This window comes from Macaca fascicularis, chromosome 11 (assembly GCF_037993035.2).
Source record: "Macaca fascicularis isolate 582-1 chromosome 11, T2T-MFA8v1.1".
In the NCBI taxonomy this organism is placed as follows: Eukaryota; Metazoa; Chordata; class Mammalia; order Primates; family Cercopithecidae; genus Macaca; species Macaca fascicularis.
The window spans coordinates 60261589-60280099 of record NC_088385.1 but is presented as its reverse complement, the minus strand read 5'-3'; the positions used below and the strand labels follow the sequence as shown (position 1 = coordinate 60280099).

The window sequence follows — 18511 nt, the reverse complement described above, 5'->3', positions numbered from 1 at the left end:
AACAAAAAGTTACTGCTGTCTTGTCATACCTCACACAATAATTCTATCATAGCTGTCATCACAATTCTACATACTATAATCAACTTATTTTTGTATCTCAAAATTCCCATTTTCCATTCTTGGGGTATGAAGAACAAAAACAAAAATAAAGATAAAATTATAAAATTCCCAGTTTCTTTCCTTAGGGCTTAAAAGTAGCAGGACATGTAGGCCAAGTGCAGGGGCTCACGCCTGTAATCCCAGCACTTTGGGAGGCCACAACGGGCAGTTCACCTGAGCTCGGGAGTGCGAGACCAGCCTGACCAACATGGAGAAACCCCATCTCTACTAAAAATACAAAATTAGCCAGAGGTGGTGGCACATGCCTGTAATCCCAGCTACTCGGGAGGCTGAGGCAGGAGAATCGGTTGAACCCAGAGACAGAGGTTACAGCGAGTAGATCACGCCATTGCACTCAAGCATGGGTAAGAAGAGTGAAACTCTGTCTCGGAAAAAAAAAAAAAAAAAAAAAAAAAAAGGTAGCAGGACACTGCTGAAACGACATCTATTTCTTTAAAGTCAATTTTCTCATTTTCATCCTACACAACCTAACTACACTTACATCATTTGGAATGGTGAGTTCATGAGAAGTAGTCTGAGCAGATGCATCCAAACCTGCTAAAAGACAGAAGAGAGCAAGCAAATTCAATGCACAGCATTCAAAACCCCACTGACTTGCACATTAAACTAACAGAAGGAAATAAACTGGAAACCCAGCATCATTGGCTGTTGGGATTCATCACTAACTTGGAAGCCTCCAAAGAGGAAAGAGGGGGGAGAAGGGTGTAGAAATAATGCTCGAAAGGTTCTTCTGTACACTCAGAAGAGCTGATTTCATGCCATTTCCTGCAAAGCCCAGCCTATTAGGGACGGGGGATGGAAGCAAGGGCAAGGGAGTATGGTATCCTCAAAGAGGACCAATGTCTAAACAAGTCCTTCTGTACTTCTACCCCTATCCTGCTGTTGTGTTCCAAACTGCATCTCACCTGATGCTCACTAGCACCAGTGCCAATATTATGCCTGTTAATGGGTACCATGGACTTTTGGCACACATGCAGAGTTGTTTTAAATATACCTGTATCAGATTAAGGCCCTCCACCCCCTATCCTCCTAACCTAGACTGGAAGGTCAGATAGAATGAAATGGCAGTCAGGTGAGGGGACTTCATTTCTCCAGATTTAGTCCCTGTCTTTTGTTCAGTAATTTTGTTCTGGCTTTCATTTTGTTTTCCAAAGAAAAAGAAAGAAAAAAAAAAATCCCATCAGCAAATACCCATACCCATCTTTAACAACACCTGGACTGAACCAGGCCAGCTGGCTAATACTCAAGCTTAGTCCTGATCTCAACTATGGCTGCTGGTCTCATCATTTTTAGAAGGGGGTTGGCCAGATCCATCAAGGGACCCTCGGGGGCACCAGGCCCACCCCTTCGCTCTCTCAGCTCCTCTCTGCCATGTGCATGTTGCTGGTATGGTTCATGGGCAGTGAAACAAGACTCCCACCAGTTTATTAATATAACAGTAGAATACTACAGATTTTTTTTTTTTTAATCATTACCCCAATAGCCTTTCACCTCTGGAGAGCTGGATTCAATGCCTGTTAAGATACAAGTGAAAATGAGTTTGGTGGTCTCATCCTAACCCTATCGGACAAGTTATTCCTTATACAGAAAAGCCCCAAAAACAGAAATAAAACAAAAACAAAAACAAAAACAAAAAAACACTACACAATTTGGCACAAATGGATGGTCTCTACCCAAGCCTGTGAATTGCTGGTGGAGAGAAAGGGGGTGCTGATCAGATCAAGGGGGCAGCAGTCAGGATGGCCTCAAAGAAATATCAGCCTACCCTTTGCCTGACAAGCATCCCCAAACCTCACCCCCAAACCTTCCAGGGCTTTTTTTTTTTCTTTTAGAATAACTGACCCCAAATGAAAACCACGTTAACAAACACATTACCTCCTTGGGCTTAGCCATAGTAGACAGGCAAGTTTAAACCAGCAGGATGCTGGATAACGAAGTTTGTTTTAAACAGATGTCAAGCTGAGACCTTGGGACTGGCCTCTCTCTTGCACTACACCTTACAGAAATAAACACTGAGGTATGCATACCACTGAATCCGGTGTTGCCATGCGTCATGGGAAAATGAGACTGTTGCATTGCCAACTGGTGCAGCTTGGTCAACTGCAAGGAGGAAACAGGAGGTTGGCATTAGAAGATTTAAAAAAGCCAGGGCTCAAGCACATTCAAATTTGAAAATGCAGGTCCTGATCCCCAAAATTGACTCTACTACTCAAACTACAACAGAGGGTAGGGATGGGGCTTGCATCGCAATCCTGGGGATTGGCAGAATATGATGGGTAAGGGTTAGAAATAGAAAGGGTGCCTGGAAGAATAGAATGAATGCCTTTTGGGTGTGCGAATAGAAAAGCAACAGCACTTGCCCAACGACCATCCCCTTGGGAGCTACTTAATGAAGGTAGTTTGCAGCCATTGCAACAGTTGCCGCAGGAACAAGCACAGACAGGCTAGGTAAACAAACTGTGCAGTGGTGCTAGGGAAAACACACCATGCAGGGTTTCATCAGTATTGGGGAGAGGGAAGGAGATGAGGGGGGCAGGGAGACTGCGAGGAGGAGAGGTGTAGAAACCGTACTGGGTTTAGTCCCATCACCGCCACCACTGACTACTACAGCTATTTTTATTCATCTATATAAACTGTCCTGTCATAAAATAATCCTTCTTCACATCTACTTCTCTCTCTCCTGGGGCCTACCACTAACCAAGACTGAAACTCAATTTCCCAAGCCTAATGCTCAGCACCTGGAAACGTTAGTAAGAATAAAAGTGCAGAAAAAAAATGCCCGAAGTCTAAATACCAGCACTTTTAAATAGGTTTTAGCAGCAAGAAAGGTTTGAGTTGAATTCTGAAATGTTCAGGTTCCTATCCTTCTCTGTGTAACATAAGCCCCTTCCCCATCCCTCCAAATACTTTTGATATTGTCATCTCAGATTGAGGAGTTCCCAAAGGCAAACCTCCCACTACCCTCATGGAAAAGAGAACTGCATGCAAGGAAGTACAGTCCCAATGTCAATTTAAACTGTGCCCTGAGATAACAAATCACAGTATACCACGGAACATTTCCCTTTTAGAACCAGGGTAATCTGAAACACAGGGGGAAAGGAGAAGCTAATATGCTGAATTTCAGGGGTTAAATGTTAAAAGGCAAACAAGGCATTACCCTGATTAAAGGGCTGAAATATGGGATTGACCTTGTGAAGAAAACAACTTAATATTGCAAATGCTGAAGACCCAACTCACTTCTGGCTATTTGGGAGAAAGGAGTGAGACAATTTTGGATGGGAGAGGGAGCTTTTCAAAACAGAAGTGAAAACAAAACTTACATCTGGCTGTGGAATGGCATACTGTCCTTGAATGGTATAGGCCTACAAAAGGAGGAAAACAGTTCCTATTAAAAACCAATCACGGACAGCCACCCAGTGGGGGAGAAAAAGACATTTCAACTAGCCAGGAAGCCAGAGTTGAACTACAGAATGGGGGAGGCCAGAGATTGAGGCAGTAGATGGAATCTCACGAATACAGTCAGACCCAAATTGGCCCTCTTTGAAACCTAAATATGACTTTGTTCCAGGGATCCTATAAAGATAGCCAAGTTCCCTGCAATCAAAGGCAAAATATACATAACTGTTTCTTAATGAAAATGTGGGAAGTGAGATTAGCAATGCCTCGATTGACCAAGCCCCACTCTTCCTCGCTGTATACAAGATAGCCTAGGAGGAATAATGATCTCTTCCCTCACCACCCCCACCCTTCTACCAATTGTGGTGATGTGGAAGATCTCTATCTGCACAAACCTACATGGCATGTTTTGAAACACTTCCCTTTCTCCAACTTATTTTTCTATCTGCCTGAAGACCTTAAGAACACTGGATGCTAGCTGAGTCCCTAACACTAGGGAGCTGATCACAGGTAAACAAAAACCACTGTGTTCTAACTCCTGTCTTCTCCCACCTCCCCTCCATACGCACTTGCAGCTCCCACTATGCCCTCCTCCCCCCACAACATAACCTCCCAAAAAGGGAGCTGGGTCTTCAGGGCAATGGGGTAGGGAACAGGAGGAAAGGAAAAGGGAACGGGGAGGGAGGGGAAGGAAGGAGTGGCTGGTTAACAGGATGTGAAGCTTCTCACATCACAGTGGCCAGTACCCCCAAAAGTACACCCAGGTGGGGGTGGAAGGAAGGTGAAAATGGGGTGGGAGGAGTGGGAGAGGGGAAGAGGGGTTGAACAAAAAAAAATTAAAAAAAAAAAAAAAAAAAGTTGGTGTTACCATCTGGTGGGCTACGCGGCCTGGGTGAAATGAGGTTGGGGGGGTCAGTCCAGGTCCCCGTGGACAGGTGGTGTCCACAGCACCAAAAATCACCAGCGCCACTGGCCCCCCGTGTGTTGGCAGTCTCGGCTGAGGCGGAAGGATTGAGTGAGCCTTGGAGACTGAACATCCCCTCTCACCTCTAGAGGTGGTCCCTCCAGGTCAGGGTTGAGGCACATGGACGGGGTGGTGTGGGGAAAGCTCGCACTGTCGCTGCCTGTGCTGTACCTGTCCTGTGGATAAATAGAGGATTTCAGTCTCCAGGGCTGTCAATCCGGCACCTTGTCACCAGCATGAAATTCACACAAAAAAAGTTGTTTATTTTTTTCCTTTTTCCTTTAAAAAGGAGCTCAGACACAATTTGAAACGAGCTGTAATCAGTGAATTAAAAAAAAAAAAAGTTACCTAGTGGCAGATTTCACACTGCACAATTGGGCTATTTTCAGTAAGAATGAAGGGATGGGGCAACAGAGCTGACCCCAGCTCCTGGTCAGTGTGTGGGATTAAGTTGAACCCCTACAGAGCCCACTTTGCCACAAAGGAACAAAAGACACAGGTCCATCTGTGGACATGGTATATTTAAAAAGGCCTGTGGGAACGATCCATGATAGGGCCACTCATAGAAGAAACTGCAAGTTTTTAGACGGTGGTCCATCAACTAAATAAAGGGAAGGGAGGGAGGAAGGGAGGGAGGGTAGGGAAGCAAAGAGGTATGAAGGGGGAGGTGTGATGGGGAGGGGGAAAAAAAGGAAGTGAAGGAAGAATTTTAAGTACAGAGGATTGCTGCCACCCAGTATGGGACTCTATATTCCGAAGGGGGAGTGGGAGAATCCAGAAGAGCAGGAACCTGGAGTTCCTGGGAAGGAAAAACTAAGGCTAACCCCTTCTGGCTACACTGACTCTGGGTCTTTGCTTATCCTGCCCAACTCTAACTAGACTGAGAGCCCTTTGACCAAACCAGTTTGTACTTGTCTAAAAGTAAGGTACTAAACTGACTCCAGGTTAACACTGTGACATAACCGGCCTTCCTGTGAAAACTCTCATAACTACACAACAAACTAAATCCCTAAAAACTTGTTCATTTTTATGCCAATTCAACAGAATGTGAATGAGATGGACTCCCAAGTTTATGCTTGCCCTCTAAATGGCTCCCAGATCAAACACAAATAAGATGGAACTAGTTAACTAAATATGCTTATAACAGACCAACCCCAAGTGGGAAAAGGTTTTGAGCAATGCACTTGCTCAGGCAGCTACCAAAATCAGTCACTATTTCAACCTGAATCCCAATACAGTTGTCCCTAGGTTATCGGTGGGAGATTAGTCCTAGGATCCCCCCCATAGAAACAAATATCCATGGATACTCAAATCTTTTACATAAAATGGTGTAGTACTTGCATATAACCTAAGCATATCCTCCCATATAATCATCTCTACATTACTTATAATATCTAATACAATGTAAATGCTATGTAAATATTTGTTATACTGTATTGTTTAATGACAAGACAAAGCCTGTACATGTTCAGTACAGATGCAACCACCCATTTTTTTCCCTGAATACTTTTGATCTGAGGTAGGCTGAAGGTGGAACCCACAAAGGGCCGACTCTATTTTAAAACCTGACCTACCTACTCCTCAAATACAATCAGAGCATAGGACTAAGTCCTCATCAATGCTTCTGTCATAATAATCTAACTTCAGAATAGTCCATGTGCCAAAGATCAAGAGTTTAGGTTGATGAGGAAGGAGCAGAGAGAGGCCATGGTGGTGCTTTGGTGTTCTTACTCTAACACGAAATGTCACAGCACCACAGTCCAACACGCTCACCCCCTTCTATTCTTGCACACTGAACTCTTACCCCAGCTGATTTCAGTTATGCCATGTGGGTTCAAACCAGTGTTTATGAGGTTAAGAGCCTAGGGGACAACACACTGGAGTTTGGGAGTGAAGGGGTAGGAGTAGGGGAGGTGAGGTGGAGGGAAGGGGAAGTTTGTAGGACACTCAAATTCAGGACCCCCAAATTTTGAGACCACCATCCAGAATCTCCTTCAGAGGTCCGATTCTTTGCTACCTTTTATTTATTTAGACCTCTAAATATCACCCCACACACATAAAACATGGATGGGGTGGGGACAGGGAGAGAAGTAGAGACAGTAAGGCAATTCAACTCTTATATTCTAACCCAACCCACCTTAAGTAACCAAGTAAGTTACCTCTTCCGAGTGCCTACAAAACTTCCATTGCCTGCTAAAAATTAAGGCATTCAGCTTTCTCCAGTACAAAAAATAAAACTAAAAGCAGGTCAAACTATGGCCAGAGTATAGGTTTCAGCAAGCATGCAGAGTGGCTTGGTGTGATGCTGGCAAAGTTGACATTTCATATATAATCTCTGTTCATTCTAGCCCATCAATAAGAATTTTCTTACCTGACCACCTGCAAAGATGACCGGAGAGCTGGACGGCTTGGGCCGGTACGGGATGGTCACGCCCTTCGGGGGGGACTGGGAGAGAGTCAGAGGGGAAAAAAACAAAAAGAGATAAGGTTTCAAAGCTGCTTCAGCTGTGTGGCTTTAGCTCACACAGGTCAGTTAAATTAAAAACTATTTCCATCCCTTTACCTACCAAATTGTCTCTGGCTAGATCTAATCTCAAATCATCTACTAAACGTTATTTGCCTTTAATGCAGTAAGTCCAAGGACTACACAATTGAAACTAATTTTCATCAAGGGAGATGTCCATGTAATAATCTTCGGCACTATTTCCAAAATTTTAGATAAATTTAATGAACATGAAAAACTGTTGAACACATACATTTTAGTTGGTAATTTTTAGTATCTCACAATTTTTTTTGGCCTGAATAGGAAATAAAGCCAAAATTGGAAGTAAAATACTCAAGTGTTATGTCCAAAGTAATACAGACACACTATAAATAGTTCAAAGGCCCAATCAAGCTTTTTCTAATCTCGACTTGAAAATCCAGTTTCCAGGCCGGGTGCATCGGCTCATGCTAGTAATCCCAGTACTCTGGAAGGCTGAGGCGGGTGGATGGCTTGAGCTCAGGAGTTCAAGACCAGCCTGGGCAACATGACAAAATCCCATCTCTACAAAAAATTTTAAAAATTAGCCAGGTGTGGTGGCGCATGCCTGTAGACCAAGCTACTGGGGAGACAGGTGACAGAATCGCTTAAGCCTGGTAGGCAGAGTTTACAGTGAGCCAATATCGCGCCACTGCACTCCAGCCTGGGTGACAGAGTGAACCCATCACACGCACACACACACACACGCACACACAATAAAAAAAGAAAGAAAAAATTCCAGTTTCATTTCTCACCAATGAAACCGACTCCGTATCACAAATCTGAAAAGGCTTAATTTTCCTGAATTTTGCTAGTCTTTTAATAGAATAATAGTATATAATGAGGACCTCATTAGTCATTCGGAAACATCATCATACATACGTTTTTCTACTCTTTATAACACTTTGAATACCCTCCTACAAAGTGACAAGTTGTTAAAGAACATGTCCAATTTCCATGTAACCAAAATACAGCAATTCAAAATGTAATAACTCAGCTACTCAGGAACCCAAATACATCTGTGGCCCCCTCAGTCCATGCAGTGCATCTTCCCCCTCTGACTCTGGTACACAACTGCTGTGAACCAAAGATCACTGCTGCTTAGCAGTTTCTATTTTTGCTCACAGACCATAAGAAAAGTCAAAGCTAGGGGAAGGAAAATATGAACTCAGGGAACCTTTTACCCCCACCCCCACTGGAAGCCTTAACAGCTTCACTTAATTCTAGTCTTACTAAATATAGATCAGTCCCTCTGTCCCCAGAATGGCCCTCCCCCCATTCTCAGCATGAGCCTGAGGGCTTACCTCCAACATGACCACGCAGATCTGTTTGACACACTCAATGATGGATTGCGGAATGCCAGCAATAGTGATGGCCCGCTCAGTTGAGTTGGGTAGCATATCCCCTGCCACCTGGACCTGAGCCCCTGTACTCTTTGGAGTAAAAAGAAATTCAAAATCAGAGAAAAACAGCTCATGCTTTTCCAATTCCTCCCAACAGCAATTTCAGAGTCTAAAACTCTAATGGATATCCATCCATTTCCAATCTTCCCTTTTTGTTCTTTGTCCCACTCTTCCCTTATTCCACATAGAACTGTTTAACAAATTAGAGTTAAAAATAAATTAGCCACTGAAAGACAAGAATAAGCCTCAATAACAGCCTAAATTTAACCTACTCTCAAGCAAAAGGTCCTTCTAAATAGTTTCCTCTCAACTAATGATAGTTCCTCTGGGCAAAGCAAAAGCCCCACCAAGTATCACCCACCTTTCATTATCTTACTGAATAAATATTTACATCAAGGCCATTCATGTGCCAGGTACCAGGACAAGTGCTTGGAATACAGCAATTAGCAAAATGAAGATCTCTGTTGTCATGCCATGTACAATACACTCCCAAAAACTCAAGCAGCCATTCGAGTTTCATTCCAACACATTCAGTAACATCTAAATACAATTAAAATCTTCCACAATTCAATGTAACTTCCACAGTTAAACAGGAAGTAGGGGCCATGCACGGTGGCTCACACCTGTAATCCGAGCACTTTGGGAGACCAAGGCAGTCAAATCACTGAGGTTCAGGAGTTGGAGACCAGCCTGAGCAAAACAGTGAGACCTGTCTCCATAAAAAATAAAAATTAAAAAATTAAAAAAATTAGCCGGGCATTGTGGAGTAGGCCTATGGTCACAGCTACTCAGGAAGCTTGAGGTAGGAGGGTCACATGAGCCTAGGAAGTCGAGGCAGCAGTAAGCCATGATCATGATTATGCGCTGCACTTCATCCTGTGTGACAGTGAGACCCCGTCTCAAAAAAAAAAAAAAAAGTAGAATTACATCTATTTCCCAATACATCTTCCTATTTTTCTCCTTGCTGTTTATAAGCCTGGTCAAGAAAAATGACATTGTAGGCAAGCAGGTGTGCTGGCTCAAGCCTGTAGTATCAACACTGGGAGACTGAGGTGGGTGGATTGCTCGAGCTCAGGAGTTCGAAACCAGTCTGGGCCACATGGCAAACCACCTTTTCTACAAAAAAATACAGAAATCTGGATGTGGTGGCAGGAGCCTGCAGTCCCAGCTCCTCAGGAGGCTGAGATGGGAGGATCACCTGAGGCTGGGAAGGTCATTGTTTTCCTGCAGTGAGCCATGACTGCACCACTGCACTCCAGCCTGGGGAGACAGAGTGAGACCACGTAAAAAATAATAATAATAAAAATTAAAATTAAAAAATAGAAAAACTGTTGCTACTACTGCAAACTCATCCCTTGAGACATGAAAAAGAACTATGTAGCCTCATGGAAAAGTTGCCAAAAAAGAAAAAAAATGTTATATGTAATAGTTGGAAATTCTGATTAACTTTCTCATGTTCTGATTTACTACAATTTATGAATTATGCAAAATAATTATATTGCAAGATAGTTTTCAGTACAATCACATTGTAATCCTCTAGAACTGTTAATTCAACAAAAATTTTCATCTCACTGCTAACTTTTCCTAGCCATACAAAGAGTCAAGTTGGAACAAATACTTAACATTTCTAAAAGGAGCACAAAAGTCACTAACCTCTCGTATTTCCTTGATCTTGCAACCACCTTTTCCAATGAGAGAGCCACACTGACTTGCAGGGACCACCAGCCTCAGGGTGACCGGGGGTCTACTGGCAGCTGTGCTATTGGTCATAGAGCTGCTTATGTCCTACAGAAAGAAAGAACACCAGGATAAGCAGATCCCTGGAAACCAATAACTGCCAGTAAAGAACCACTTACCCTTGATCTCGTAAGGACTTGTGAGGTCATAACCCACCGTAGACAAAAGTTCCAATACCATGCCCCTCTCAAACTATTTCTGATGTACCGATAAAAGCTCTTGAAAAAATTCCTCAGAATTAGCCATAAATATATTTTCCTTCACCCTGAAGAAATGTACTTGGTAGGGATAAAAGTGATAATCTATTTTGCAGTTACATTGGCCAGGCAATGGGGGAAAAAGGTGATATCAAAATTAAATCAAATACTGCCAGGCACGGTAGTTCATGCTTGTGATCCCAGCACTTTGAGAAGCTGAAGCAGGTGGATCATTTCAGGTCAGTGAGTTCAAGACCAGCCTGGCCAGTGAGATCCCATCTCTACTAAAAATACAAAAATTAGCCGAGCATGGTGGCTGGTACCTGTAATCCCAGCTACTCAGGAGGCTGACACAGGAGAATCACTTGAACCCAGGAAGCAAAGTTGCAGTGAGCCAAGATTGTGCCACTGCACTCTAGCCTAGGCAACAGAGTGAGAATATCTCAAAAAAAATAAATAAATAAATTTAAATCAAATCAAATATTAAGAAAAAATATAAAACAGGCCAGGCACAGTGGCTCACACTGGTAATCCCAGCACTTTGGAAGGCCGAGGTGGGCGGATCACCTGAGGTCAGCAGTTCAAGACCAGCATGGCCAACATGGTGAATGCCCGTCTCTACAAAAATACAAAAACTAGCTGGGTGTGGTGGCATGCACCTGTAGTCCAGGCTACTCAGGAGAATTGAATTCAGGAGGAAGAGGCTGCTGTGAGCTGAGAATACACCACTGCACTCCAGACTGGGCAACAGAATCAGACTCCATCTCAAAACAAAACAAAAACCAAAAAAGGTAGATATAAAACAATACAACCCTACTTACACCAACTCTACCCTGTTAGAAAACTAAAAACAGGCAGGGCACAGTGGTTCACGCCTGTAATCCCAGCACTTCGGGAGGTCAAGGCAGGTGGATCACCTGAGGTCAGGAGTCTGAGACCAGCCTGGCCAACACGGTGAAGCCCCATCTCTACTAAAAATACAAAAATTAGCCGGGCATAGTGGTGAGCGCCCGTAATCCCAGCTACTCGGGAGGCTGAGGCAGGAGAATTGCTTGAACCCAGGAGTCAGAGGTTGCAATGAGCCGGAAACACGCCATTGCACTCCAGCCTGGGTGACGAGGAAACTCCATCTCAACAAAACAAAATAAACAAACCCGTAGATTTGACTGTATTAGTTCAAAGCCTATACTCTTTCCCATAAACACATGCTGCATCCAAAAAGTCATGGTTTTAATCTAGTTAAATTTAGCCTTCTGAAGATTAACTGGTTTAAATATCACTTACTAGCCTAATCTCTAGGCTGATAACTAAAGACCTGGAAACTGCTTAAGCAGTTAAGATCTCTAAAGACAAGGACATGTTTATTCCTTGGTTAAGAAATAAACAGTTCATATTCTAGCTTACAATTTTTTTTTTTTTTTTAAATAAAATAAAGGCCTGGCCTGGTGGCTAGTGCCTGTAATCCCAGCACTTTGGGAGGCTGAGACAGGAGGATTGCTTGAGCCCAGGAGTTCAAGATGAGCCTGGGCAACACAGGAAGACTCAGTCTCTACAAAACCCATGAAAACTAGCCAGACATGGTGGTTTGTGCCTGTGGTCCCAGCTACTGGGGAGGCTTAGGTGGGATGACTACTTGAGTACAGGAAATTGAGGCTGCAATGAGCCAAGGTAACACAACTGTACTTCAGCCTGGGTAACAGAGCAAGACCCTGTCTCAAAAAACAAAAAAAAATAGTCCATGCTGGGCATGGTGGCTCACCTCTGTGATCCCAACACTTTGGGAGGCGAGACAGGAGGACCACTTGAGGCCAGGAGTTTGAGACCAGCCTGGGAAACAAAACAAGCCCCCATCTCTACAAGAAAAGGTTTTTAAAAAGTTATCCAGGCAGGGTGGCATGCACCTGTAGGCCCAGTTACTCAGGAACCTAAGGCAGAAGGATCACTTGAGCCTGGGAGGATACAGTGAGCTACAGGTATACCACTGCACTCTAGCCTGGATGACAAGAGCACAACTCTGCCTAAAAAGAAAAAATAAATAAATAAATACTATGATGTATAAAAAAGAACTAGTTCAAATTTATTCTTGAACTTGAACAAGAATTAAAACGTGTTTTTTAAACCATGAGTTCTGGACTTCTAGAACTTCTAGTTCTGGACCCTGGGGGTCAAAAGATAACATTTCTAATCTTGGCAAAGATAAGATGTCAGGCACTGTTTAAGTACCAACCACCAAGGAAGCAGCACTCCTCTGCCTATCAATTGCACAATTAGCTGCATTACTGCAGAAGGGGGAGAGAGAGGGACTGAATACAAGACCCAGGACAATAGCTCAGCCTCTGAAGGTTGGCGGGGGAAAAACTTCCTCTTGATAAAACCTCTGCTGTTGAGCATTTCAATTCTGATAACCTAGGTCTCTTCCCAACAAGTGTAATTTTGACACAGTGTTAGCAGATTGACTTTTCAACCTAGGAGCAACTTTTTGATACAATGTTAACAGATTGACTTTTTAACCTAAGAGCATCAGGATTGCAAGATTGTTTGTGTTTATAACATCAGGTAAACCGTATCAGTTGGGTATATACTCAAGCCTTTTACCAAAGCAATGGCATACTTTCAACAGATGCTTTTCATGCAAATTATTTACATTAAGTCCGTGGCAAAACTCAAACTGTTTTGATGATTCAAGTGACTTTTTTTTTTGAGATGTTGCCCAGACTGGAGTGCAGTGGTGCAATCTCAGCTCACCACAACCTCCACCTCCTGGGTTCAAGTGTTTCTCCTATCTCAGCCTCCCGAGTAGCTGGGATTTCAGGCGCACACCACCATGCCTGGCTAATTTTTGTATTTTCAGTAGAGACGAGGTTTCACTATGTTGGTCTCTTAACTCCTGACCTCGTGATGTGCCCGCCTCAGCCTCCCAAAAGTGCTGGGATTACAGGCACAAGCCACCGCGCCCAGCCTCAAATGACTCTTTTTTACCTACAAATGGTTGAATTTTGTGGCAGGCTACAGGAAGCTAAGGACCCATTTACGGAGTCTCATGGTCCAGTTTGTCCTTAAATTTAAAAAGCTCTTAGAAAATCAACAAGCTCTCTGGAAGCACTTAAAAACGAAGAATGAGGGAGTGGGAGACAACAAACCTCTTCCAGTTTGTCAATGATCATAGCAAAGGCTTTGAAGATGGCATTAGTGGGTCCAGCCAAAGTGATAATTCTCTCAGGACAATTCCCTTCTGAGATGTTGATACGTGCACCACTCTAGATAGGAAACAAGAGCCAAAAGAAGTTAAAGAGACAATAAGATCTGAGTATGTACAGGATCTACAGTCCCTTGTAAAAGGGACAAGGAACTGCCAATGTACACGATCCTGATGCAACGCAAAGTCAGCATCATTCCAACACTGCTGCTCCATGTCTATCCTCAAATATAGCCTAGAGCAGCTGCCTTAAGTCTTGAACGAATTCTATGACTTGTCAAAACCACACTTCCCGAATAGGGAAAAAAAAAAATACACTTCCCAGATTGTCATTACAAATAACCAGGCTGGAAAAAAATACGTATTTCCCTTATTGAGACTTTCCTCCCTAATTTCTGAAAAAGAATTTTCACTTGTTTTAAAGGTTTTGTTACTTCCCAAAGTTAACAATCTCAAAGTCTTTCATAACTTACCTCCTCGCGCATCTTCTTAACTGATTCTCCTTTCTGTAAAGGAAAAGTCAAGCATGAGCTCCAACTGCTATTTCAATCCAGAACAACTAAATGGTAATTAAAGTTGAAATGAAATTATCTTACCTTTCCGATGATACTGCCAACTTCCTGCAATGCAGAAAACTAACATCAGTAAGAGGAAATCCCAAAGTATTTCTTTTTAAAAATATATTTTATTTTTCCTTTCTCTACATGTTCTAATGAAGTATTCACCACGAAAAGGAATTTTAACTGTCCAGCTGACAGACTGCTATCTATGCTAATTATTACCCCAAAGGAATGGAAAGATTTGAAGATTTATTGGGGGGAGTAGACTTACTATAAGCAACCTCCATGAGAAAAACCTTACCATCCAAGTATGAGACAGTTTTTGGCTCCAGCCTCTAATTAAGCCTTTCCTGCTCAGTGGAGCTTCCTAGTCAAGTCTGTCCATTTTCCCACTACACTCACATCTACTCCATTAGGGAAATGTGCTAAAGCCAGATGCCCCACAGTGCTAATCTGATGAGCTCCAAGATGCATGTCTGTTCTTCCTGGCCCCTCCCCTAGCAGTTACTATGACCCAATTTCCCAAGCTGGAGCATACCTTTCCATGCATAAGTAGCCGGATGGTGAGAGTGACATTTAATCCACCTTCAATCACACCGGTGTCCATGTCGAGCAGTGTTCTGGGGAGCTGGACTTTTGAGTGGTCAAGTCTTTGGTCACTGGTAGGGAGTGAAAGCCAAAAACTAAAATGCAAACATGACCAAAATCAGAGGAGTAAAACAACAGGATTATTATTTCCCAAATTATTTTCACTTTATCAATATTTTCTACTTTACATTTTTCCTTAAATGACAGTATGTCAGACTTATATACACACCAAGCACAACTGCATGACAAAATATACAGTTCAGGTTCTGTTACAGAGTATAGAAGGCAATTTTCCAGTTCCTCTCATTAATGATAGGGTTTCCGCTGACTCTCGGGATGAAGAAGGTTCCTTCAATTGGCAATGGTTCTAAGGGAACTGCTGAACGTGCACCACTTGTCCTTCAGCAGAAAAAGCTTCAAAGAATTCAGAAACACCTGGAAATTATGAGAGCAAACTTCCAACTAACTACAGTGAGGGCAAATGACCTTTTGTCTCCCCGCTGGGGAGCAGTTTAAGTTGAAAACTAGAGAGAACACATGTAAATTTTCTTCGTAGTAGCAATTTCTAGATAACGAAATTGAGATATATCCCACATTATAAATTTCAAATGCTGATGGCTAACACCAAATGATTTCTAAAAGATTTAGATCAACATCCTCACTGAAAAGACATTATCTGAGATGACTTCCATGCGGGCTGGGGTTCCATATTCCCCTTTAGAAAATGACTCAATACATTAAGTACACTTGAGTCCTTTTCTCCTATTCCTCCTTCCAACTCGTTACTCAGATTTGAGATGTCTTCCTTGCTTTTGTGTCTACCATCCGTTTTTATTTCAAGTCTGTTAAATCTTAAATTTCCTTCCAAAGAAAACAACCAAAATAAAACTGGCATTCCTAAAATTTTATTTTTGTTTTTAGGAACAACAGCAGTGTACCTTTCCTATACAGGATGGCCCTTTTCCCACCTATGAAACAATTCCTAATATTGTTCCTAACATTTCTGCTTTAGAATAACTAGTTACGTGTAGAAAGAAAATTTGGTTTTGGGTATGCCTTTGCCTTCAATACCTTCTTTAGCACCTAATCGTGACAGCTTTAAAAAGGACGTCTCCCAAGTTGTAGAATGTCCCCAATGACATTTTAAGTATCCATCCTTTTAAAACTCAACATGTCATCTCTCTCCTCCCACAGCTAGATTCCCTCCTTCACAAAACCAGTCACTGTGTTAACTTTCCTCTAACACAAAGCCCATACCCTAAATATCTTAGGTGCTTAAGTGGCTGTCACACCATTCTGTATATGGCAAACTGTCCTCTGGCTACTCCAAGAATGTAAGTGATTATATAAGTGCATCCCCAAAGCACATCATTTCCCCTTTTTCAGAATACAATTAATTGCTGGCAAAATCCCAGAATTCAATACTTTTCACTCAAGGAAAAATAGTGCTTGGTGGGGGAAGAAGCGTTAGGTCTGTAAGAATGACTTTCTTTTTTTAATAAGGTATGGTAAAAATCTGGCAGTTTAATTCCTTATCCCCTTGCAGATGTAATAAGAAGCCCTTTACAAATATCACAATAACGCAACTTCGAAAAGGCAAAAAAAAAAAAAAAAAGAGGAAACCTATTTGAAGCCATTTCTCGAGGTAAAGTACAAAGATGCATTTTTAACTCCAAACCATCTAAACAACTCAAGAAATCTGTCAAATTTCCCTCCTGACTAGGTCAAGATAAATGTACCCCATTCCAGCAATCCAGCTGCTAATACTGCTGTCCAATACCCCTTCCATAAATAGCTCGGTCTGGGTTTACACCGGCAGGCATTTTGTAATTTAAAAATTCGTTACCCGGAGAAACGTCCTGATTAACTCGGCAACTGGGAGCCCGTCTACCCTTTCTTCAACTCCGCAGCCCACTCTCCCCTCGGTCATCCAAGCATTTTCCACTTAAGAAAAAAAGCCCCCCCTTCCCTTGACTAGAAGAGGGGGGAAAAATAAACGGTTCGGTCGGGGGGGGGCGCTGCGATACAGGGGGAGGGGCCGGACTAGTAGCGCCTCCTCGTGTGGCTGCGCCAGCGCCTGACCCCCGCGGGGAGCCGCGCTCACCCGCCCGACCAGCAAGCCGGCCATCGCCTCCCCCAACCCCCCACAACCAACAAATCCACCGCCGCCCCCCCTACCGCGCGCGCGCCCTCCCTGACTCCTGCGCAGCCGCCACCGGGAAAAGGCGGGGGGAGGGGGGAAATAGGCCTTGCGCGAGGCCTACTAGGCCGCGCCAGAGCCACGGCCTCGCGTGAATGACCGGCCAGGCACAGTGAGGTGGTAAGCGCTCACGCGGGACTACGCGAGACCGGGGCTCGTGACTAGGACCCGAGCCGGCTAAGAAAGAAGACGAAAGTGGAAATGGTAGCCATAGTTGGGGGCGCAGGGGAAATTTTTAGGCTTACCTGCAGGCGCGAGGCGACTGAGGGGAAAAGGGGAGCGGGCGGGAAGGGGAAGGGCGGGAGGCCGGGGGCGGAACAATAGGGGCGGGCGGGAAGGCGAGGGGGGCCCCGCGGGCGGGCGGAGGAGGAAGGGGGGGGTGGAGGAGGAGGAGGAGGAAGGGGGAAAGAGACCCCGGGGCGGGTGGAGGGCGGCGGAGGGCGGGCGGGCGGGCGGAGGGCGGGCGGGCGGGAGAGGGCGCAGGCTGCGGCTGCTCCGGCTGCTGCCTCTGCTGGTCTGGGAGGGGGACGGGGCGGAGCGGCCTGCTTTCAACCCCGCGCACCCTTCGACCCCGGAAGCGCTAACCGCCCCGGGGGCCGGCGAGGCGATTGCGTCGTCCAAACCTTCCCCACGCAATGCAGACGGCCTCCCAAAAGCCTAGAGTGGCTCCTTGGACAGCGTAAGCACCAGCGAGACAACGGCTGCTAGCAAGCGGCGAACTGCGATAGAGAGGAAGCGTGGGGGCGGGAAGGAAACCAGTGGCCCCTAGTGGACTGACTGGAAAGTTCAGGCGTTAGTGCGGAGACGGAGCAGTCGCCATGGATCAAGAAGTGGAGAGTAGAGAAAAGGATGGGTGGAAAGAGAATAAGAAAGGATGAAGAAATCCTAGTAATCTACAGGAATACTCAGAAAAGAAAAGGAAAGAAAACTAACTTTCCACGTTTGAGGTGACCCTTGTATCAACGCCTTACTCTTTTTTTTTTTTTTTTTTTTGAGCCAGAGTCTCGCTCTGCCGCTAGGGCTGGAGTGCAGTGGCCGGATCTCAGCTCACTGCAAGCTCTGCCTCTCGGGTTTACGCCATTCTCCTGCCTCAGCCTCCCGAGTAGCTGGGACTACAGGCGCCCGCCACCTCGCCCGGCTAGTTTTTTGTATTTTTAGTAGAGACGGGGTTTCACTGTGTTAGCCAGGATGGTCTCGATCTCCTGACCTCGTGATCCGCCCGTCTCAGCCTCCCAAAGTGCTGGGATTACAGGCTTGAGCCACCGCGCCCGGCCCAACGCCTTACTCTTAAAAGGAAAGAATTAAGCATTTAACTTTCCTTTTAGGAAGAACTGTGTGTAGTTTATCTGTAACTGATAAGGGAAAGCTCTTTTTTAAAGAGTTCCATGAATAAATGTAGAAGGAATGAAAGAAATAGAAGGAATGGGAGTTGAAAAGTCACCATTCTGCAACCCAGAATGAAATAATTGATTCAGGCAAGTGTATCAATCATTAAAATTTTGAGAAAGGTTGTTAGGGAACAGGATATTATCATGACACCAAGTATCACCACACAAATTTGCAAATATTTTTCTTTTTTTTTTTTTTTTTAAGTAACTTCAAATGGGCCAGGGGTAGTGGTTGGGAGGC

At 44.2% G+C, this 18511-nt stretch overlaps 1 protein-coding gene across 50 annotated transcripts in view; it reads right to left on the bottom strand.

The window, feature by feature from the left end:
- The window catches only part of PCBP2 (poly(rC) binding protein 2), a 30112-nt gene extending 12709 nt beyond the window's left edge, over positions 1-17403 (bottom strand). For 2 of the 50 annotated variants that reach the window (XM_015430694.4, XM_045365359.3), the window contains exons 1-13: positions 17128-17403; positions 14633-14777; positions 14131-14154; positions 14008-14040; positions 13479-13595; positions 10058-10189; positions 8306-8434; positions 6852-6926; positions 4564-4656; positions 3441-3482; positions 2148-2220; positions 1596-1634; positions 602-657 (exon numbers count right to left, since the gene is read on the bottom strand). In XM_015430694.4, the coding sequence (XP_015286180.1) occupies positions 602-657; positions 1596-1634; positions 2148-2220; positions 3441-3482; positions 4564-4656; positions 6852-6926; positions 8306-8434; positions 10058-10189; positions 13479-13595; positions 14008-14040; positions 14131-14154; positions 14633-14701 (882 nt within the window). In that variant the 5' untranslated portion in view covers positions 14702-14777; positions 17128-17403. Of the gene's footprint in view, positions 1-601; positions 658-1595; positions 1635-2147; positions 2221-3440; positions 3483-4563; positions 4657-6851; positions 6940-8305; positions 8435-10057; positions 10190-13478; positions 13596-14007; positions 14041-14130; positions 14155-14632; positions 14778-16528 lie in introns of all 50 variants that reach the window. The other 48 variants (XM_015430695.4, XM_074006999.1, XM_065524310.2 and 45 more) reach the window with 34 other exon arrangements.
- Positions 17404-18511: the final 1108 nt, after the last annotated feature.